The sequence below is a fragment of the Alosa sapidissima genome, chromosome 3 (assembly GCF_018492685.1).
Source record: "Alosa sapidissima isolate fAloSap1 chromosome 3, fAloSap1.pri, whole genome shotgun sequence".
NCBI lineage: Eukaryota > Metazoa > Chordata > Actinopteri > Clupeiformes > Clupeidae > Alosa > Alosa sapidissima.
In genome coordinates, this window is record NC_055959.1 from 19,576,878 (window position 1) to 19,600,336 (window position 23,459).

The window sequence follows — 23,459 nt, forward strand, 5'->3', positions numbered from 1 at the left end:
AAAAAAAAAAAAAAAACACAAAATCACCTTGTGTCTTTGATTCAAGTAGACAACTGCTAGCTACTGTAACAGAGACTACAAGATTATGCTTGTTGTGTAATTCTGACTGCAGGAATGCGTGTCAAATCCAATCTCTGCCTCCACTAAGTAACTTACAAAACTGACCTCTGACTTAGTTACATGAACAATAATTTCATCCATTTGAGATGCATAACTGTAAACACACGAGAAGGTACAAAATAAATAAACTCTCATTTCTAAATATTTATAATTTATAATAAATAATAAATAAGAGGAAAATGTTAATACGGTCGTGTGCAAAGCAGTTTAGCGTCTCCATGGTAGGTCTATCTGCTCTGTGTTCCAACAACAAGTACAAACACTTTATCCACTGCCTAAACAGTATGGACTCCCTGAACACATTTCTTGCCCAGGCTTTGTAGCTTCTGGACAGTCCATGAGATTTTCTTCATCATTCTGGACGTAATCATTCACATTTAACGTTACTATAAGAATATATGGCACTCACATGCAAGCCAGCTATGCAACTCTATCTCAAAATAGCTGCAATGTTCTTCAATCCCAAAGCACCACACATCATTGTATTGATATCAAATCAAGTGCAAATATATAAGAACTGAAGTCATTACATTCATTGGCTTCTAAATTCAGCATGTATATGTTTTCGTTGAATCGGGTCTACTTTGTGGTTCAAAATGTCAAGTCAACGGTAATTTAATACATCTTGCATCTAACTTTTCACTTGCAATTGTTTTGGAAGAAACACAGCAAGTCTCAGCTGACCCCTGACATAGGCCTACAAAACTAAACAGCTTCAACGCCACACCAAAGCTTGTCCAGCACCCAGCCATGTAAAGTAAAGACACAACTCTTTAACAGAACTGAGCTCCGATATGGCAGGAGGTTAAACAAAAAGAAGCATCTGTGGAGAAACCCAAAGCCAATCCTGCACACTCTGCTCTTACTGATGCCCAAGCCTAGAGGAAGCTGCAGCCCCAACCCCAGGACAGGGGAAAGAGGCAGTAACTGTGGTAGCCAACCCTCTCTGTGGGAGTGAGTCACGGTGTCTCATCCGTCTGGATGGACTGGCTCAGACGTCTCGTCTGCATTCTGTGGAGGGCCTGGACGCTGGTGTCGCTCAGGTCCCCTTTGGTCTTCTGGATGCAGTTGAAGATCTCCATGAAGAGGGCCTTGTACTCGGGCGGCTCGCCGGACGCCGAGCTGGAGAGGCGGCGGCGAGGAGCGTGGGCGGCGGCGTGGGCAGCGGCGTGCGCGTAGATGGGACAGCTGCCGCCACCCGCGGGCGTCTGGACAGCCTTGTGGCTGAGCGGGCCGCCGGCCGCGGCGCTGTGCTGGGAGCGGCGGAGAAGCTCGTCGTACTGCCTCTGGAGGGCGCTGTACTGAGCGTCCACCTCGCTGAGCAGCGACACCCCGCGGCGTGTCAAGAGCGCCCGGGGCCGGCGGGCACAGGTGGGCCTGTGGCGTCGCCGCAGCTCCTCACCGCTGGCGCCCTGGATGGCCCCCTCGCTCTGGCATCGCGCCCGCGGCTTCCCCTCCCCTCTCTCTTCCTCCTCCACCACCTCCTCTCCCTCATCCTGCTCTTCCTCCTCCTGCTCTTCCTCCTCCTCTTCCAGTTCTTCTCCCCTCTCATGCTCCCCTCCGGGCTGCCCATCTGCGCTAAGGGACACGTCATCGTGCAGTGCCCGCTGCTGTGCCCTCCTGGCACTAGCCATCTCAGAGCGCCACAGCTGACGGAGCTCCTCTACCTCAGCCTCCAGCTCCGCCTGACGGATGCGGCAGCCATCCAATGCCGCCAGACGCTGTCCCAGCATGCTGTTCTCCTCTGCCGTCGCCTCTGCTTCCTGCTCGGCCTCGTGCCGGCGCGAGCGCTCCACCTCCAGCTGGGCCTCCAGGGTCTGGACCAGCCCACACAGGGCTGCCCGCTCCTCCTCCTCCGCCTCCGCTGCGGCCGTCTGCTCCTCCGGCTGAAGCACCCAAGGACGCTCACATGCTAGGACGTCAGTGGACATCAGGCACCTGAAGAGCCAGAGAAGTAGATACAGGCTTAACAAAAACACAATAAATAATAATAATAAATACATTTATTTTTATAGCACTTTTCGAGGCATTCAAAGAAGCTTTACAGCTTTAAATACATAGATACAACAAACACACAAGGTTACATAACAGACAAAAGAAAAGAAAACACATAGGTGCATGGACAATCAGAGGCAAAGCTAGAGAGGTGGGCAATGAAAAGGAGGGGGAAACTGAGAAAGTCTGTTAACAGGAAAAAGCAAGTTCAAAGAGGTGAGTTTTGAGGGCCTGTTTGAAGGATGGTAAGGTGCTTGACTATTTGATGTGGTCGGGGAGGGTGATCCAGAGGGTAAATAAATATATAAATAAAGCAATGGACTAGTCTGTGCGTTTATGGAATTTACATTTAGTTTTTTTCAACCATATGTTTATGAAGGCTTGAAAATTATCTCTGATTTTCAAATGGTTGAGTTTCATTGTCAAGATGATTTTCATCTGTATGCACTAATAAAGCAGTAATATGGTAATTCACATCAATAAGGTAACTCTATAAGCAAGCTTATACAGTAGGCAGTATACAGTACCTAATTAATAGAGAAGCTTGCTGAACATGCCCCTGAATTCTCAGCCCTCCTTGACATGGAAGGCGTGGATTATGGATTACTGGATTATAGTCAGAAAGGCCCGGGCCAGATTGTGGTGTCTAGGTCTGCAAGCCCCGCACCTGTCCAGTCAGCATGCGAGCGAGCGCTGATGTGCTAATAAGCATGCGGGTCACCATGAGCAGATCCCAGAGGTCACCCACTGGACTGGGCAACACGTGAGGCGTCAGCATCTGACTGGCCTAAACCAGCCCTACTGCGCTGCATGGGACTGATGCTTACCTGACTCTAAGATAGACTCAGGCCTCAAGAAAAGGCAATATCTAATATCCTTTCCCAATCAGATGACATGACTGCAATCCGGTTGTGCTAATTAGGGCATGCATGGACTTGAACCTTTGGAGCAGTGTACCGAAAGCTCATTTCATAATTATTTGTTTGTAAGCAAAACAAAGGGACAATAGGGCCTTGTGACACAAGGAGAGTCATGAGAGTTATGATTAGGCCTGTAGGTAAGTCACTTAGCCTATTGCTGTGTCCTTATGAGCTATACAAACCTGCCTTTAGGCTTAGGCATTAAATCAGTATTAAATCCATTATGTGCAACACAGCAAAGTTCAGGATAAAGGGATTCAGCCACATGCAATACCATGTAGTACTGTGTTGTGTGGGATGCCATCTTATATGCTATATATGTAATGTGTATTTCAGGTCATACAGTATGTGTTGTGATGTATTTTATCGTGTTGTGTATTAAGCTTAAGAGTGTCGGTTTACTTGTCCTGGTGCAGGTCGTAGAGCTCCTTCAGACAGGGGACACTCTGGGCACTCAGACTGGTGCGCCGCTGCTGCAGCTGGGCCTTCTCCCTGCGGCTGCGCTCCGACTGGGCTGCACTTAGCTGCTCCACCTGCTCCTGCAGCTCGTCCATGTGCGCCTGAAGAGTGTCCACCGTCTCAGTCAGGCTGCCAGGAGAGGGGACAAGAGTTTGGCATGACGAACACATAGGCACATTGTACATTAAACGCACCTGCACATTCTACGGGCATGCTGCATATTGAAAAGTGCAAACTTTCATGTACTGAGATGCTCTGTAATGCACATACATTTGTACATGACATACATTTTCATGAGGTATTACCTCACACCATAACATGTCACATCAGTGGCAAGATTGGATAATATCAGCACAAACAAGCAACCAGTATGGCTAAAAGCCTCATTTATCATCATCATCAACGATGCCAATAGTGACTCGTGGAGAAGCTTTGGCCAAAAGCCTTACAGGAGAGCAAGCGGGCCAAATGACCCCATTCACCTCGGACTCCATCCACCTTGTTTTCTCACCTCTGGATCCTCTGCTGAGCGGCCCGGTTGTCCTGCATCAGCTTGCAGTTGCCCTGCTCCAGCTCTCTGGCCACCCCGTCCAGCTGCTCGTACACCTTGGCGTGCTGCTCGTTCATCTGACGCAGCACGTCCATCTGCTTGGTCAGGTACTGGGAGAGGGAGGAAGGCAGTGTGAGTTAGCAGAAATTGGGGTGCCTTATATGCGATGTGTACTATATGTGCAATATGGTTGTATTATATTCAACCAAATTACTGGTGCTTTGTTTTTGGTACTGCCAAATGCAGCAGTAGCCGGATATTTGTGTTGCATGCAACTTCCTCTGCCTATCTCTTGCACTGTCATTTATCTGTATTATGTCTATTATATCTGATGAGTCGAAGTTCTTGTCTAAATTACTCAATGCTTACTCACACTAGGTTTTTTTTCTTCGATGAAACTTCTCATGCTTTAGTGCTACAGTGTGACAAGCCCTAATGCCAGACATTATTACGCTTTATTGTGATTTTATTGTGGTAGTAAAATTAGTCGGTGCTACAAGAATGACATGCAAACAAGTAGAAAAGGTATGGCCAAGAGGTAAAGTCCATTCCCCACCGCATCATGAAAAGCGTGAAAGGCGTCATGTCCTTCCCAGTGAGCTATGCTAAGCCAACTAGGGAATGCATTTGCATTGAGTCTGTAAGACCATAAGCCATAAAACATAATGAGCAAGCTTGTGGCTCTACATTCAGGGAGTCAGTGAGCCACAGTTGTGGTGGACACCATCAAAACCCACAAATACAGCTGCAATTTCTATACAGCATCTATATGCTATAATCCAATCACAATATGGCATCTGCACCTATTAATGTCAGCAACTGTAATGACACAATTTCAGCAATCTCTCTCAATCAACAAACAATGTGGCAGTGGACAGGGACAGCACAAACCTACTCAGGTCAGAATAATGAGATTAGTTTCAGCTCGTCAGTCGTCACAGGCCAAGAGCGTCACGCTTTAGCAGCCTTATCTTGGCTCTGGTGTGGTGACAGAGACTTGTAGGGAGAAAGGTGAGGGAGGAAACTCAAACAGGAAGGGCCCTTGAGCAACCCCATCAACTGCCTGGCAGAAGAAGGAGCAGGGGCAGGAAATCCTTAGCTGTTTGTTCCACCACAGAGCAGACAGGCTAAATCTATCACTGGAGAACACACCCATAGGTGAGAGGCGGCTGCGGCTCACACTCACACTCACACACACACACACACACACGCACACGTACGCACCAGCTATATATAGACAGATAGGTGGCCAATTATGCCTTCAGTCTGCACTGTGCCAAAACTGTCATGGAAAGACACAGATCAAGTCCGGTTTTTACTCTTCATCTCATAAAGAGGTCAAGCAACACAATAAGACTTAAGCTTGTTGTATAATATAAAAGTTGTTAGGTAGTAATTAGGAAGGTACAGACAGTACAGAAAATCTGTAAAAATGCTGTTGGAAGTCGACTTTGGTTTTTTGGATGTCTGGAGGTTTGCTTTTGCTTAATCCTGTTTTTTAGTAGGCCTACAAGAAGTGGCCAGTCACCTCGATTTCCTGCAGCTGTTCCTGGTTGTTTGTGTACATCTGCTGAAGGCTCTGCTCCAGCTCATGGTTCCTGTCCAGCAGAGTTTTGCCAAGCTCAGCGGCCAAATGTAAATCTAAGACATCCACACATAAGAACAGACACACACATACACAAAGAGAGATTTATGAAATGTATACATCTTAGCAATCCGAAAAGCACAGTGAGAAACCAGCAACCGAACACACACACACACACACACACACACACACACACACGACTGTCTGACAATATCAGGGAAGGTCACTGGTAGTATAGCTAGTGTGAGTGTCACAAGAATTTAAAGCACGAGACAAAACCCACAGGCAATCATCACTTCACTCTTTTAAATAAGAGAGCATTCATGCAAAAAAAAAAAACTACAGTGTCAGAGAAAGAATAACAAAAAAAAATCAGCTCAGCTCAAACCTGAATCAAAGGCAGCAGTGTCGATCAACAGACACGAATGTGTACAGAACCTCTTCTGTAGTTTGGAGGAATTTTATACCAGTCAAAGAAAGAAGAAGGCTAGACTGTGCACTTATTCAGTGAAATATGCAGTTTGGCTGCAACCTCATATTTACAAACCTCATCCCCTGGGGATGTAGGCTTCTGTATGTAGCCAACCAAATTTTATTTTACTAGACAGACTACAGATCTACATTTGTAGAAGTCCTACTGTTGTACAACACTATGCATGCAAAGGCCTACATGAACAACACTTTTATAAATGTAACTAATAAAAAAATATGTTTTCTAAAAAACATTGCTCCTGACTGGGATACACTGGATTAAAATGTGCAATAGGATCAGAGAAGATGACGCTTCGCTTGAATGAACATCAGTTTAGTTCTACGAAACAAACCATCCTGCCTAATTGCTGAAGGCTATCGTTTAGTTTTGCTGATGGGTGCGACCGTTTCTAGGCTACATCATCATCAACATCATCCTAAAATTGAAAAAAGATAAACTTACCATTCTCAAGGTCCTGTTTGCTGTACCAAAGGTCTTCGCCTCTCAGCTCGAAATCCTCCTCGATAACCACGTCAGTAAGCATTTTTAAAAGCGCTCCACTCAAACAAACGCACTACTATCTCCACCAGCTGTTTCGTGTGCTTTAACTTTTTCGTTCATCCCACAGGGTTGCACCGTATTGCCTCAGTCACAACATCCTGCAGCAGCGAAGCCCGGCGTCCACAGCAACGTGGCAAAGTCCAAGCCCTGAAACTCCCCGAAGTAAATCGCCCAGGAGGACCAAGAGTTTGGAATTTACTGACTAGACAGTCAGCCAATGATTCGTCCAAGGGGTAGGGCATATCGCAAGGGCCAATCCTTTCTACTGTTGACGTAGTCACATGGTAGTTATTGTCACGCCTTCTTCCGTGTTCATGCATCCTGACAAACACATCAGTTGCTGAAAACAAATTGTGGGAAACAGCGGTTCCTGATTATGCATCAAAAATATAGTAAACGTCTCTAACTTGTGATTTTTTGGTTGCGGTGGGTGTAAGTTATTGAACAAACAATCGCGCCAAAAGTTTTGCAGCTATGAATTCGGAGAAAGTCAGGGGTCAGGGCCCCTTTGCCGTGGTGAGACACCTGACAGCAAGTATAGGTGCACACCCAGCCGCGGTGGCTTACGCGATGACAACTGTTGGGGCGAGCATGATGAACAGCATATTCAGCTTCTATTATGTCAAGCTCTTTCTAAACAAGTACAAGATCTCAGAGGGAGCCTTCCACCAATCTCAAGTGAGTACTGGTCTCATGAATGGAGTCGCAGAATGAAATCTTACGTTATTATTAAACACACACCTAGGCTATAGTTTACCTAGGCGGGGCCTTGTTTTTAGTCCAGGTTCTTCTTCTGGTGCGACACAGTCAACGTAAAAGTTCAAAACAGCCAAAAAGGTGCCGCCACATAAAGGGGTTAGGAATTCATATGTGGGCTGAATAAACAACTGTGTAACTCTACTCCCTCTCCAGGTAGTTTACATGATCTGGAATGCGGTGAACGACCCCTTGTTTGGGTACCTGCAGGATAACTCTCGCATACCATGCTGCTCCCACAGACGCCTCTCCATCCTTTATGGTGCTCCCTTCTACGCTCTGGCTTTCCTGCTCGCTTGGTTCCCGTGGCGGGCCTACCAGTCCGGCGACTGGCTCAGCGGCTTGCACCTGATGGTGACCCTGTGTGCCTTCGACGGCATGCTGACCTTCGTCCTGCTGGCCCAGTGTGCCCTGTTCGCCGAGATCTCGGCCCACCACCAGAGCCGGCTCCGCCTCATCCAGTACAGCCAGGTGGCGTCGCTGGTGGGCTCGTCCAGCGTGCTCTTCTGCGGCCTTGTATCGAGCAACATGGAGGACTTTGGCGCTTTCCAGACCTTCTGCATGATTGTAGCCGTGCTGGGCGCCGGCTGCATGCTCTACACGGGCCTGAACAGCGAGACCCGCTTCGACAGCAAGACCCAGTCGGACGGCTCCCCATCCTCCTCCGAGCCTCAGCTCTCTCTGGCCTCAGTGCTCTCCATGACGTGGCAGATCCTCGCCAACCGGGACTTCCAGCTCTTCGTGCTCATGAACTTCTTCCAGGTCTTCATGGTGGCCTTCTGCAACAACTTCACCATGATCTTTGCTGAGTACCTCATCCCGCCCGATGTGCTGCCCTCGTTGGCCAAGAGCCTCATGTATGGCGCCGGCTTCATCTGCCCACAGGTAGTGTGTGTTCCTGCAGTTCAACAGGCTGGGCAGTGTTCAAGCAGCACCCAAGCCGAGTTGGTATCTGAGGTGTTATAGCTCTTAAGGATTAGAGGGTCCATTCCATTACCAGTGAAAAGTGAATTACAAGTGAAAACACTTGTCTGAGTGTTTAACAAATTGCTATAAGAAGTCTCCATAGACTGGACTTTGTATCAAAAGTCTCCATTGACTGGACTATTCCTCTACTTTTCAAGAGGGACAAATTATCATTAACATCATAATTTAGCATGTTGTTCATCTGTATTCAAGGATAAAGGTTAATATGTCTGTGTAACAGTGTGATTAAAAAAACAAAAACAAAGCCTCATTGGAACAGGCTACCAGGGTTTATACTGTTCATGGTAATCTAACAAGGTCTACCCTGACTGGTAACTGGTGTTGCTGGATCAGAAATTATCTGGGTGTTTGACTTTATGAGAGAGAGAGACAGACAGAGTCTCTGTGACTCTCCGTGATGCACCTGTTCATCACACACATCTTCTTCTCTTGCATGAGAAATGAGGCTGTTGGCTGTTGCTCTCCACAGATCCTGGTCCTGAGCAGCCAGAGGCTGCTGCAGCGCGTTGGCTACTACCGGCTGATCCTGCTCGCCTTTCACGTGGAGGCAGTGGGCGCCGCTATCATGCTGCTGCTGGGCCGACACCACTATTATCTGCTGGCCATCTTCCTCACCGCCAACATGTGAGCCTTTAGCAGTGCATTTTAACCTATGCTGTGCTAGAAGGTGCATGAGGTCATGCATGGTTGTGGTTATTTCTATTGTGTATGCCTATCTATCTCTTACCTGCTGTGTAACTCTTCACCTGTTCTCTTTGCAATGTGTCTTATTAAACAGATTTAGTGCTTCGTATTTACTATACTGAAGCTTTTTTGATTCTGTTGTATTTTCTTTTTCTCTAAAGCAATATTTGTGAAAATCTACTATCCAGATGTAGTAATATGATTAAATGCAAAGTTGGTAGTAAGTTGCCAATAAACTTGTTCACTGTACTTGTACAGCCAGTTAAGAAAATTATCTTCAGACAGTTATACATGTAAATCGGTTTTGTATGCTTAGTGGTGAACCTTACCATGTCATTAGCATACACAGAGGGAAAAGCTTTGCCTTGTAACTTGTGTGAACATTGTAGCTAGTAATGAATAAGTTGACATGATCTAATAATCTAATCATATTATATGATCTTATTTTCACTCTCTCAGGGTTTTGGTTCAGGCTGCCTTCAGTCTCTTTAATTTACCCCTGGCAGACATCATCGACTCTGATCTCCAGAGATACAAACGCAGGTGAATTGTGTCCATCCCATTTGTGCATTTTTATCTTCCGATTGACACAACACCATTTTATTGGTGGACTTTGGATGTGTTGTATGTGCGAAATGACACACTCTTAAAACAAATGTGTTGTCCCTATCTGGACACAGAAATGTGTTAAAAATGTGTTGTTTTCAATGCAAGTTGTGTTATTTTCAACCCATATTGGGTAACAAATAAAAAAAGGAAACAACACAAATTGTGTTGTCCCTATCTGGACACAGAGATGTGTTAAAAACAACACAAGTTGTGTTGTTTTCAACACATTTGTTTTAAGAGTGCACAAGGCTGTATAATAGAAAGGAACTAGCAATGCTTTAGACTGAAAAGTTGCATAACATAACCATAACAAATGATTTCTACACAAGTTAACGATTGATTCTGTGGAACCTGCATGTTACGGTTTTAATGCAAAAACCTTCTATTGACTCTCCAGCACCCCTTTGTCCTCCATGGTCTTTGGGACCAACGCTTTGTTCACTAAACCAGCGCAGTCATTGGCCCCCATGTTGGTCGTCTCTGTTCTGAACCAGTATGGCTACGAAAGTCTAAAAGACACTTCACAGGCCACAGACCCGAGGTACACTTTTGATTTCTCGTTAGATTTCTATTTCCCATCATACATATGTCACTGGGGATATCATCTGGCTTGGTTAAAATGTGTCTTGTTCAAATTGATCACTGAATTGTTTTTTAATCAAACTGTTTTACATGTACGGGTAATGTTAAAATGTCATGGTCATTTACATTTAGAAGTTACTTGAGTTGGAAAAAAGAACAATGTGGTGGTAATAATTATGTACTCTGTACTGATGCATTCTGTAATGATAACACTTCTATTAACTTTGCAGTGTACTACAGCCCTTATATGGAGCCATGTTCTACCTGGTGTGTTTGGTGCCCCTCTGTGTCTCTGCACTACAAGTGCTGGCATGGCGGCCGTTCTCCATCAGAAACAGTCACACTGTTGACTCCAAGTACATCGATGGCTGATATACTCATACTGTAGATCTCCGTTCCATTGGTTGTGTTTGACCTATGGGCAGAATATGCACTGGAAGCTATACAGTGAAAATGTTCACTGGATGAATGTAGAAGAACAGAGGACTATGATGTGCTTTAAACTCTGTTGAAATGTGATGGTTTTTTTTATATCTTCTTTATGATGGCAGTTGCTGTTTTGTTTACTCTGTCTTTTCTTTAATAGGGTGAGCCTTAAAATGGTTCAGTGAGTGAGTGCCTTAAATAGTGCATTGGCCCTCCACCACTGGGATTTTCAGTGTTTGACAATAACTGTTTCAAAGGGACAGGTTTCATCTTTACCTATTGGAAGTCAGCCACATGAAAGAGCTAAGAAGTGAGATTAGCTACCCTAGTAGCAAATTAGCCATAAATGAAAATGCTAAAATCACACAATGGAGTTAAGGGCTGCTGAAACATTTAGTATAGAATGTAGAATGACATTTCCAGACTTGGGCCAAGGTTTGAAACATGCCAGTGTTCACTAAATTTGGTATATTTGTTTTAACTCAGTGACTATCAATTTCATTCATAACGTGGCCTTGCCTTGACAGTAGAATGGGGTTTTAACCCATTGACTACAGACATTTCACACACACGTGTCTTAATGATTTATACGAGACATCTTAAATGAAGATTGCTACTAAAGTTACTGCCAGCTGTGCAGAATTCATGAAATAACTACAGCTGAAAAACAACCACTGTTCTGATAAAAGAGAAGAGTTAAGTTGTAACCTATATTTGATATCAAACAATTTGAACTGGTTTGTATGCTTATATTTTTTTGAGAATTTTCTTTTCCTTTTTATCAGTTGTGTAAGACTGTTTTGTCACCAGACTACAAAACTGACTTTAGATAAAAGGTTTGCGTTTGGAAGGACTATTAACAGTAAAGCTATTGTATGAGACTTTCAGTCGAATTGTTGGTACAGAGGCCAATGCTTACTTGAATGACTCATTTTCTTGACTTTGTATTTTGTCATTCTTAAACTCTTTCCTGACATTCAGAGGGTCTATCTTTATTTAAAAAATACAGTAAATTATCAGGTTACAAATGTTGTCATTGTGTGAGTACCCAAACACAAAAAGGGCAGTTGGAGTTCACATGTATACTGAATGAATTCTTGCTTCATCATTTGATTTTACATTTTAAAAGATTTTAAACAGGACATCAAATCCTATTGCTGCAGGACCAGCCATTGTACTTGTAAACATTCTGGGTTAGTCAGGTGACAACTGTGAACATTTTGACCTCCCACTACTCCTTCCGGTGGTTTAAGTCACATGTTTTGATAGATGTCATCATCTTGTGTTGGGGTATGTGGGTTCTCAAACTGAAACAGAAGAAGGCCAATTTCACACACCATCCAAAAACCCTTAACATAGCAATAATGCTCAAACCAATTTTAGGCTCTTGTTTAGGCAAGAACAATGAAGACACATGGTGAAATTGTCTAATTCTTATCAGAACTTCTATAATTGGGCAGTTATCTTGCGGGTTATTCTGTGTAAAATCAGACAGAATCCAGGAAAATGGTCTCCACACTGTCTCAGATTTTTCATCCTTAAAAAAACATTTGTACACTCAAAAATGCCTTACCCTGGAGATTATCTTGGAGATATATTTGGACAATAATATCTAAAAAACTATTATCCTAGTCTGCCCAAACTGTGTAAGATGGAGGACAAACAAACTTCTTAGTATGAGTGGACCATTAAATATTTGTTCTGTATGCCCATTGATTTTACACAAGACCCTAGATTTTGAACAAAGGGCCAAATGAGTGATTTTGAGGGTCTTGTAAACTTTTTTGTACCCACATGGGATCAATCAGTATTTTGTCTGCAAATTCAATACTTTATGAATGTGCCAATATTTGAAGTCTCTACAAAAAAACACATGAAGATATTAAGTATAATTATAATTGCATGTTTTGGTCATTTTCATAGGACTAAAAATGCCATGTGGGGTAGCCATTAGGAGCACAACAAATCTATGGGGGAATAGCTCAGTATACAAAGTGTCAGTGTTTCACTGTGTTTTATTCCTAGTACACTTGCATTGATCTGCCTTCTCATTCTTGTCCCTGGGGTAAAACAAATATTTGAACTACCGGTATATCTATCTACAGTATTGGCATTTGCACACTAAATACCCATACATTGAGCTACTACCACATAGATTTTCATGTACTAGCTACCCCACTACCATTCTAGTAAATCATAACCTTCTCTTGTTTTGTTGTCATGTTTGTTTTATGTGGACAGCTCAAATATTGGAACAACATTGATGAAATAGTGTTTGATATGAAATGTGTTCAAGTTTATACTCTCAATGTCACTCGTTTTGCACTTTTTCAAATCTAGGGCCTTTAGAGAAAATCATTGAGCATGCCATACAAACTTTTAATTGTTCAGTCATACTGAGAACCTGTTCATCTGCTTTACACAGTTTGGGCTGGGTATGAATAATACTTTAAAAAATATATATTTTTTATATATATGCCCAAACACTGCTTCCCAGATATGTGTTTTTAGGATGTACAACAACTGAAACAAATATCAAGTGCTGAAAAATATGAATATTTTTATAAAATAAATATTTGACTGGCCTTGGTTTTTGGACCATTCATGGTATTATAGACGAGGTTTGAACAAAATCTGAGACGGTGCAAGGTCAACAACCTATGGGGCACAGAATGAGCCATAATATGATATAGTTTTGAACCTGGCTGTCTGCTGACTGTGGAAGGCCTGGGGGTTTTGGAGAGCTGTGTAAGTTCCTCTTGCTATATAGCTCTTGCACCACAGCCCGGAAGTGTCTTCTTCTGGTTGAGTTGTTCTGCAAGACAGGATGGTGTAAAGAGGCAGACATACAAATATATACATTTATAATACACGGTTAAGTAATTGAGTCAACATTGCCAATTTACCGAAACATATATTTAATACATTATATCACACATGCATGAAAAGGAGAAGCTGCAGATCATCATAAGGCATACAAAGCATGCATTTCGCAATACAGCAGATAGTTGTGTTTATACCTTTGAGCCATTAATGTTTCCACATTTCCCCCTGAGGATTGGTATGTCTCGTCCAGTCTGGAGAAAATCAAAAATTATTTCAAAAACAAGTTTTCAACACTTAGTTAGTTCAAATAATTGTGTGACACAAATGTGTTTACCATCTTCAAAATGAGGAGAGTAAGGACTATTAGACTGTAGAGGGCCAACACTGCAAACAGAAACCAGAGCAAAGCCTGTCTGATCTGATGACTTAACGCTGTAAACACAGGGCACAGGTAAACATGTTAACAATCACACTACAACAAGACAAATGACCAAATCCAACGTCTCTCTCTTAACTCATACAGTTATTATTCACCATTATCACAGATGTAAACATGTTAACAACAATACATCATAACAAGAAGTCAGTTTCCTTTATCTTCTCTAAAGACAATCCCATTTCACCTTTATTGCAAATCTCCTCTTACCTGTGACTGTCACAACCGTGCCATTTCCAATGATTTGTTTCCCTGTTCTGTGATACTCCACACCACAATGGTAAATCCCACTGTCAACCACGTGAAAGGACTTCACCTCCAGTGCCCCCTCATTCAGAACTGAAAACTTAGATGAGCCAGCGTCCAGGTTTAGCCATTCATATGAGGACTTCCTGAAGACATGCCAGGAAAAATCCACCCCGCCAGGACACTGAGTTACACTGACATCACAGGGAATACTATGGGACTCTTCCTCCATCAGCCATATTTCTGTAATTGACTTCTCTTTGACCTCCATCTTGCAGGAGTCTACACGGAAAACTTGGCAGAATAACATGTTGCTGTGGTAAGTGTCACAAAATGGGTATGCATCTGACTTCCAATTATTAGTGTTATTAAGCTCTGCTGAAATAATTCACACTGGATGGTATATATTTGTAGAATATTCGTTACAGCTAGAACTTAACAACGAATGAGGTTGAACAGAAAAACTATGACAGATATGAAGACTTATGAAAACCCTCCTGTTTGCTAGAGCAAGGGGAAGATGGCCTGTGATCCTTACCTGTAAAGATGAGAGTGAGTGCAACTCGGTGATAGATGTACGCCTCGTGTGCCATGAAAGATTCTACAGTATACCTCCGCTGCGTATGTGTCTCGAGTTTCTGACGTGAACGTGGCTTTACCGGCACTGTCAAAGAGAGAAAAACAGAAGTGAGCTATCTACAAAAGTTCTTCCTATTTCTTGGCCCAATTTGAGTCACTCTTCTCAGAGAGTATGAGTAACCTGGTGACTCACAGGCTATCCTTTGCCATGCAGCAGAACACAAAAATAAGCTAAAGATCTTTCAGTGGAAATAATATATGACCATAAATGATCCTTTGGCAACTTGCCTCTCAAAACGGTTTTATTTTTTTTGGCTTGAAAGAAATCGCCCTTCAATGTACAAATCTGCAGCAGTCCCACAGTTCTGTGATAAAAAGGCCACTCTTTTAACTAAGACCAAGAAGAGAGAACACATCATCCCTGTGTTGGCTGAACTGCACTGGCTCCCTGTAGAATTTATTTTAAGGTTATGTTAATTACTTACAAAGCTCTGAATGGCAGAGCACCTCCATCTCTGAGTTTTTAAGGCTGCCAGTCTTAAATGTCTGTGTATAAAGTCAAATAATTACGACATATGCTAAGAACATGCTAAAGCTGGCTGCTTGGAGTCTGCATCAACGGGGCCTAAGCATTTGTTAGCCTAAGCATTTGTTAGCAAAGCCTTTATATATAGTATTTCTGATATGTTGCTGATTGGATCATAAACGGCCACAGCAACAAAGGGGAATGACTGACTTCTCTATAATTGTGTTGCATGTTATTTTCTTTATTTCTGATATGTTGCTGATCGGATCATTAACGGCCACAGCAATGAAGAAAAGTGAAAGTGATTGATAATGACTGACTGACTCTAATATTGTGTTACATGCTCCAAATGTAAAGAACTTCGAGCTGCATTCTGTGTATGAAAGGTGCTAGCCTATACAAATAAAGCGTATTATTGTTACTACTCTAAATGCACTGTAAATGCCAGACAGAGACAGAGAAAGGCAGGATCAACTAGTCCTAGCATCACAAACTGATTGCCAACCAAATATTAAACAGTAGGCCCTACACGTTTCTGTATGCTTTTTCATCAGTGCACACACTCCATTTCTGCCAGTACAATAGGACATGCTCATGAATGTTTGAATAGTTCAAAGAATATTTAGGCCTACTGTTATTCCCCTTGCCATCTTTTTTCTAAAAGAGAAATGTATCACGCAGATGTCCCATTGAGGTTCTGATATAGGGTTCACATTCTTATAAAGACCATGCTATCTCTTACAGTAATAGTAACCTAGGCCTAAACTTTTGAGTTTCTTCAAGGTAACTTACCCTACTGAGCGATAAAACACTGAAATAGTGCCCGAGGTTCGATACCTTTCGGGAGAACTAGAAAAAGAACGTGCTTTACATATTTATCTGAAAGGGAAAAGTATCACGCAGATGCCCCCTGGAGGTTATGCTCACGTCGACTTCAGCATTTATTCCCCTTAGTTCGCTTGGTATCTTATATTTTCTCTTTTTCATAACATCGGAATAGTTGGCTACTACAATATAGAGTTTCTTTATGTTAATGACCAGCAAAACGCCGGACAGCGCACGGGGTTCGATCTCCCTTTACGGGAGAGGTGGAGTACGGATCTCTGAAAGAGAATGTAGACAGAAGTAACCCCTGTGCTATGCCGGCGCGAAAGCAAAACTTGTTTGCTGCGTATATAATTCAAGTGTAAATTTACCAGGGGGGCGCTGGTGAGTAGCCTGTACTATATTTGGGATATCTAATAGGCTAATAGGCCTAGGCAGAGGTGGGGAAAACACAGGGGGGGGTTAATATTGCAAAAGTTGAACAAATAAATGTGTTTATTGTACAGAAAATAAATAGCCTACTGTCTAGTGAAGAATTTGAAGAGTGAAGTTATGATAGGGCAACTTTTATGAAAATAATTTACGAACCATGACTATGAATCCTCTATTTGTTGCAGCTGTTAAAACACCCGCTACCAACATTCGTTTTTGCAGTAGGCCTACAGATTATTCCTGAAAGTTATTTGTCCACTAGGCCATACTGGCTGATTTATCAAACGAGTGGTTTCTCGTTCGTCCTCCGCAGACTACATCACGCAGATGCAAGAGGTTATCCACACTCACGTCGACCTCAGCATTTCAGCATTTATTCCCCTACGAACTATCTTATATTTTCTCTTTTTCATTACATCTGATTAGTAGTACAATATAGCATTTCTTCATGTTACTGACCAGTAAAACGCCGGACAGCGCACGGGGTTCGATCCCCTTTACGGGAGAGGTGGAGTATGGATCTCTTGGAAAGAGAATTGTAGACAGAAGTAACCCCTGTGCTATGCCGGCGCGAAGGCGAAGCTTGTTTTCTGCGTATATAATTAAAGTGTAAATTCACCAGGGTGGGGCGCCGATGAGTAGCATGGATTTGGGCAGAGGTGGGCACAAATACATCAAAAACTATTTTGTTACAAATTACAAATACTGGCTCATGAAAATGAAAAATGAAATGAAAATGAAAAATACAAATAATTAGTCATTTGAAAATACAAAAATAGGCTACCCACACAATAGCCTAATCATATCCTAACAAGGAATACTAGGCCTATTATTGAAAACGTACCATTTTTTGATTTGCTGGCAGGGGGATATTAATTCTGTAAATTAGGGCACCTATGAAGTAGATCTGGTTAAAAAAATGTAGTCACCATCCCATATCAATGTAAATGATGATTGAACTGACAACAAGCAGGCTTCGCAACAGTGGAATCAACTGTAACAAAGCAAACTACCCATACGTTTCCGTAACCAATGAAATACTACTAATACAACTAATTGAACAGGTCTGCCTCTTTTTAAACTGAACTGCATTTCCCTTCTGCTATAAATGCATGCCTATTGCCTTCATACATGACTGGCAACATGGGGGATAAATAGAATAACATCCTATAAGGTATATAGAATGAATTAACCTGTTGAGAAAACTCCAAAAAACTAAAGTTGATCACTTTGGCTCCCTCAATTGACTTTTCTTTTCATTTTTTTCCAACTTCAGACATGTTCAGAGGGGATCGTAAAAGAAAAATGTTGGATCTAACACTTTTAAGTTGCTCACAATGTGGCATACATACTACTGCAGAAAAAATGAAAAATGGGTAAACATTTCAAGCTTTTCTTTCAAAAGGGTATAACATTTGCATTTTTAGGTTAACTTTACAGCTGAATATAGGGAATTGCCCAAGGGATGTCTCCAGGCACCCTCCCTATTCTTACTGAGTAACCCCTACGTAACCCCGACAAAAACAGAGTTACTATGCACAGAGAATCACAGGCTCAGTCCCTGCCTCAGTCATTGCAAGCGCATCTTGAATCACCCACTATGTGGATACTGTTTTTAGAATTGATTTAGATGAAGTGTTATTTAGTATAATTTGTATTTTAGTATATTTAGTATATTCTTTATCTTCTACTGTCCTTATTGCTTAGTTGTGTTTTTTATATTATATACTTTTAATTACTTTTTTCTGCTGTTAGTGAATGTGTGTGTGTATGTTATGGACTATCTTGGAACAGTATCTGTTATATGTCTTCCTGAGTAACCCCTACGTAACCCCGACAAAAACAGAGTTACTATGCACAGAGAATCACAGGCTCAGTCCCTGCCTCAGTCATTGCAAGCGCATCTTGAATCACCCACTATGTGGATACTGTTTTTAGAATTGATTTAGATGAAGTGTTATTTAGTATAATTTGTATTTTAGTATATTTAGTATATTCTTTATCTTCTACTGTCCTTATTGCTTAGTTGTGTTTTTTATATTATATACTTTTAATTACTTTTTTCTGCTGTTAGTGAATGTGTGTGTGTATGTTATGGACTATCTTGGAACAGTATCTGTTATATGTCTTAAGCTACTGGGACCTTGAATTTCCCCTTGGGGATCAATAACGTATCTATCTATCTATCTATCTATCTATCTATCTATCTATCTGTTATATTAGGCTACTCATGTGCCTATGAAACATTATATAATTGTGTCAAAAAACCTACAACAGCCATATTTTGTCAATACATGGGCAAAATCAATGCAAACAGTAGCCTAATATTGCAACCTGATTTTTGAGAACCTATGACGGGCCTAATATTTGGATATAGGCCTCACTGGTCTACAACCAAAGATATTTTACATTTCCTGAGTGATGTTTATTTGGGTTATCTGATCTCATCATTTAATCGTGTTATGGTTATGGGATATGGTACGGTTTTGTCCAAAGCTGTCATGTACTGTAGGCCTATCATAGTTTATGTACTCTTGTTGACTTATATGCTTATTTCATAATAAGTTAAAGTGTGATTCTATTTTAGTCTGTTTTCTGACTCTTTATAAATGCTATAGCATTCTATAGAACTAGCTTGGCATCACTCTGTCAAATGCCTTTGTAAAGATAACATATTTATGCCACTGACGCCTGTTTTGAAATATATTCCCGTCGTTTTCATATTATGCAGTTAAATAGGTCTATGCACACAAAATACATGATGTCTTTGTTTTAATAGATATTAACTGTCATTCTACAGTGACTCTTTCACCAGCATATTTACTGTAAGGCTACAGCAGAAGATTGATGGTTATATTTTCACAAAAATGCAATGATGCCCCCTGGAGGTTGCTGTTGTAACTGAAACTGTACAAAGGCCAGCTTCCGTGTGGAAGGAATTTTATTTTTCTAGGGATTTGTCATTCAAATTGTTGTATAGACTATAATATCTCAATAGTAACCTAGGGCTAAACCTTTCAGTTTCTTCAAAGGTAGCCTACTGAGAGATAAAACACTGGGACAGCGCCCGAGGTTCGATACCCCTTTCGGAGAAGACGTATAGTTTTCTCAAACATATAGAAGTAACCCCTGAGCTAGCCCTGCGCAGTGAAAAACATGCAGATCTTAGGCTTTAAAGCATACTCTAATGCAGATTGTGCTCTAGAGGGCGTTAGAGTGTAGGCTAGTCTAGAGAAGTCTTGTCTGGGTTTTAAATATAATGTGGGTTTTGAATGTAGTCTAATGTTAGATAATTTTGTAGGGGATAGGTTTGGGTGCCTTTGGGCTTTTTCTTTACCCTAAATAGTTTCTCTTTAGGCCTAGGTTACTCAAAATAATGATATGCTATACATTTGAATGAGTTTTTTTTGTTGTGTTTTCAATTAGGCTTTTCTGGTAAGGCTGCATGATTTAATATGACAAAAATAGGTATTTATAATTTTTTCATGACTGCAATAGGCCTACGCTTAATGCAACTGGTATCCACTTGATCTTCATCTTTACCGTCTTAGCACAGCAGAAATCATGTCTTACCAATGTGTTGGTACCTGTTCATTGGTTTCACACTTCACCTTTCCAAAACATTTACAGTTTCTTTTAATTGCTTGGATGCTTCCGTCAACTCTGATATCACATCGACACAATTAACACACAGGCCTTTGCTTAGTTTCCCTAACAGAAGTGTCAAAATGGCTGAAACAGTGACAAAACAGTTATAGTAATACATGCAATAAAAGCTCAAGTCTTATTGATATCGTACACCCAGTCAGTGATGAATTTTTCGCCACGCGCTCCACTTTTATTTTATCAAATTATTGCGCCCAGGGATGTGGCAATTACAGTAATGGCATAAGGTGTGGTCTGGCGCATGATCCAAAAATCGCTATCTTACACCCTCTAAAAATTATTATGCCACCAAGAAAAACCTTGTCTATAGTGAAAGGCGAATATAAAGCACATCTGAAGACGCACTGTTACTAGATGTAAGCAGCCCTTAGCAACCAGTCCCAAACAACTCCTCTGCAGGATAAATATCCCTAAGATTTTCATTCAGTCAATCGAACATTATTGGGGTAAGTGTTGCTTTTTTCGGGCTACGTTTTCGATTGTAGGCTAACCCATTGCAGAGGCGGACAGAGTACACAGCTTCATTAGGCTACTTGAGTAAAAGTACAGATACCCTTTGCTAAATTTTACTCAAGTACAAGTAAAAGTACAACAGTCAGATGTCTACTTAAGTAAAAGTACTGAAGTACTTGTTTTTAAAAGTACTTGAGTATCAAGAGTACAAGAGTAGCCTACATTTTCTAAATATTGCATTACTACTGCCACAGTGCTTACATTTATGTACAGAAACGTCCTACATGGAGTTATGAAAAATGTTAATGTTACCTTGGCGAATGTAAAATGAATTGGAAGTAAAATCAAGACATTTTCATCTTTTTACCACGTTGCCAGGGATGGGCAGTATTTCTAATACAAAATACTATTTTGTAATTTAAACACTTGAAGCGGAAACTACCATTAACTTGTTCAGAAAATTGAAATAGTCTAGCGAGGGGGGGGGGGAATAATGTAAAATATGAACGAGCGTTAGTACTAATTTCATGGCTAACAATAGCCTATATTAATTTTGCCACCTTTGTAACATTTACCTTTAGTTTAGTTTTAGGCTACCGTTGTGTATGACTTTAAAAAGCGAGTGTGCTCTTTTTGTATGATAATCAGCTCCTCTAAAGCTTAGGGTACGTTTTGACAACCATATAAATTTACCTTGTTCTTGTCCCATCTGAAATTACTCGTCTTACCTTTGCTGCCTCCATCCTTTCTGTTTTTGTTCTGTAAAAAAAACGTTGTAGACTATAGACCCTTTCATCAATAAAAACAAAAACAATGCTTGAACGTTCTATTTGGGCCCCAATCTACTTCCTCTGCATTAAGATAACATATGGAATGTTAAAAATGAAGTCTTGTGGGGCCAACTATGATGCTGATAATGGAACTCTCTTGAAAGGGTCCATATGATGGCATTGAAGTCTTGAGGTATTGACATGGCAAACATTCTTTGTTGGTAACCAAATAGCCTACACATTTTGTAATCGCTGCGTAGGCCTACGTGCATTCTCTCTCCTGCAGCTTTGCGTTCCTTAGCCAAGTGCATAATATTGCAAAAGTTGAACAAATAAATGTGTTTATTGTACAGAAAATAAATAGCGTACTATCATACTGTCAGTTAATTGGCTTGGCTACAGTGCAGTGAAGAATTTGAAGAGTGAAGTTATGATAGGGTAACTTGGAGTTTTATGAAAATAATTTACGAACCATGACTATGAAGCCTCTATTTGTTGCAGCTGTTAAAACACCCGCTACCAACATTCGTTTTTGCAGTACAGATTATTCCTGAAAGTTATTTGTCCACTAGGCCATACTGGCTGATTTATCAAACGAGTGGTTTCTCGTTCGTCCTCCGCAGACTACAATACATCACGCAGATGCAAGAGGTTATCCACACTCACGTCGACCTCAGCATTTCAGCATTTATTCCCCTACGAACTATCTTATATTTTCTCTTTTTCATTACATCTGATTAGTAGTACAATATAACATTTCTTCATGTTACTGACCAGTAAAACGCCGGACAGCGCACGGGGTTCGATCCCCTTTACGGGAGAGGTGGAGTACGGATCTCTTGGAAAGAGAATTGTAGACAGAAGTAACCCCTGTGCTATGCCGGCGCGAAGAAAAAGCTTGTTTTCTGCGTATATAATTCAAGTGTAAATCCACCAGGGTGGGGCGCCGATGAGTAGCATGGATTTGGGCAGAGGTGGGCACAAATACATCAAAAACTATTTTGTTACAAATTACAAATACTGGCTCATGAAAATGAAAAATGAAATGAAAATGAAAAATACAAATAATTAGTCATTTGAAAATACAAAAATAGGCTACCCACACAATAGCCTAATCATGGTATCCTAACAAGGCATAGACTAGGCCTATTATTGAAAACGTATCCCCAAGAGACAAGAAATACCATTCTTTGATTGGCTGGCAGGGGGATATTAATTCTGTACGTTAGGGCACCTATGAAGTAGATCTGGTTAAAAAAATTTAGTCACCATCCCATATCAATGTAAATGATGATTGAACTGACAACAAGCAGGCTTCGCAACAGTGGAAGCAACTGTAACAAAGCAAACTACCCATACGTTTCCGTAACCAATGAAATACTACTAATACAACTAATTGAACAGGTCTGCCTCTTTTTAAACTGAACTGCATTTCCCTTCTGCTATAAATGCATGCCTATTGCCTTCATACATGACTGGCAACATGGGGGATAGAATAACATCCTATAAGGTATATACAGAATGAATTAACCTGGTGGAGAAAACTCCAAAAAACTAAAGTTGATCACTTTGGCTCCCTCAATTGACTTTTCTTTTCATTTTTTTCCAACTTCAGACATGTTCAGAGGGGATCGTAAAAGAAAAATGTTGGATCTAACACTTTTAAGTTGCTCACAATGTGGCATACATACTACTGCAGAAAAAATGAAAAATGGGTAAACATTTCAAGCTTTTCTTTCAAAAGGGTATAACATTTGCATTTTTAGGTTAACTTTACAGCTGAATATAGGGAATTGCCCAAGGGATATCTCCAGGCACCCTCCCTATTCTTACTGAGTAACCCCTACGTAACCCCGACAAAAACAGAGTTACTATGCACAGAGAATCACAGGCTCAGTCCCTGCCTCAGTCATTGCAAGCGCATCTTGAATCACCCACTATGTGGATACTGTTTTTAGAATTAATTTAGATTAAGTGTTATTTAGTATAATTTG

The 23,459-nt window shown here is 41.3% G+C and overlaps 3 protein-coding genes and 1 long non-coding RNA gene across 5 annotated transcripts; 1 reads left to right on the forward strand and 3 right to left on the reverse strand.

Annotated features, from left to right (window-relative positions):
- Window positions 1-6,847, reverse strand: cdr2a (cerebellar degeneration-related protein 2a). Its single transcript, XM_042086124.1, has 5 exons — window positions 6,564-6,847; window positions 5,573-5,685; window positions 4,006-4,154; window positions 3,438-3,623; window positions 1-2,058 (listed from the first exon to the last, which is right to left on the reverse strand). The coding sequence occupies exons 1-5, from the start codon at window positions 6,643-6,645 to the stop codon at window positions 1,080-1,082; spliced, it is 1,509 nt and encodes a 502-aa protein (XP_041942058.1). The 5' UTR covers window positions 6,646-6,847; the 3' UTR covers window positions 1-1,079.
- A 119-nt stretch (window positions 6,848-6,966) lies between these two features.
- On the forward strand, window positions 6,967-11,587 carry mfsd13al (major facilitator superfamily domain containing 13a-like). The gene is made up of 6 exons (XM_042086125.1): window positions 6,967-7,340; window positions 7,575-8,303; window positions 8,875-9,029; window positions 9,549-9,632; window positions 10,096-10,239; window positions 10,511-11,587. Exons 1-6 carry the CDS (start codon window positions 7,137-7,139, stop codon window positions 10,650-10,652), a joined length of 1,458 nt encoding a protein of 485 aa, XP_041942059.1. The 5' UTR covers window positions 6,967-7,136; the 3' UTR covers window positions 10,653-11,587.
- A 90-nt stretch (window positions 11,588-11,677) lies between these two features.
- On the reverse strand, window positions 11,678-21,484 carry si:ch211-139g16.8. 2 transcript variants are annotated; one of them, XM_042086128.1, is made up of 7 exons: window positions 21,424-21,484; window positions 14,753-14,878; window positions 14,179-14,508; window positions 13,867-13,964; window positions 13,727-13,783; window positions 13,408-13,521; window positions 11,678-12,013 (listed from the first exon to the last, which is right to left on the reverse strand). In XM_042086128.1, exons 2-7 carry the CDS (start codon window positions 14,805-14,807, stop codon window positions 11,960-11,962), a joined length of 708 nt encoding a protein of 235 aa, XP_041942062.1. In that variant the 5' UTR covers window positions 14,808-14,878; window positions 21,424-21,484; the 3' UTR covers window positions 11,678-11,959. The 2 variants fall into 2 exon arrangements, with proteins under 2 accessions (XP_041942062.1, XP_041942061.1); XM_042086127.1 differs by lacking the exon at window positions 21,424-21,484 and adding an exon at window positions 15,279-15,321.
- LOC121705250 lies at window positions 12,020-13,398 on the reverse strand. Its single transcript, XR_006030742.1, has 3 exons — window positions 12,570-13,398; window positions 12,328-12,334; window positions 12,020-12,291 (listed from the first exon to the last, which is right to left on the reverse strand). It is a non-coding gene; the product is annotated as an uncharacterized LOC121705250 (long non-coding RNA).
- Window positions 21,485-23,459: the final 1,975 nt, after the last annotated feature.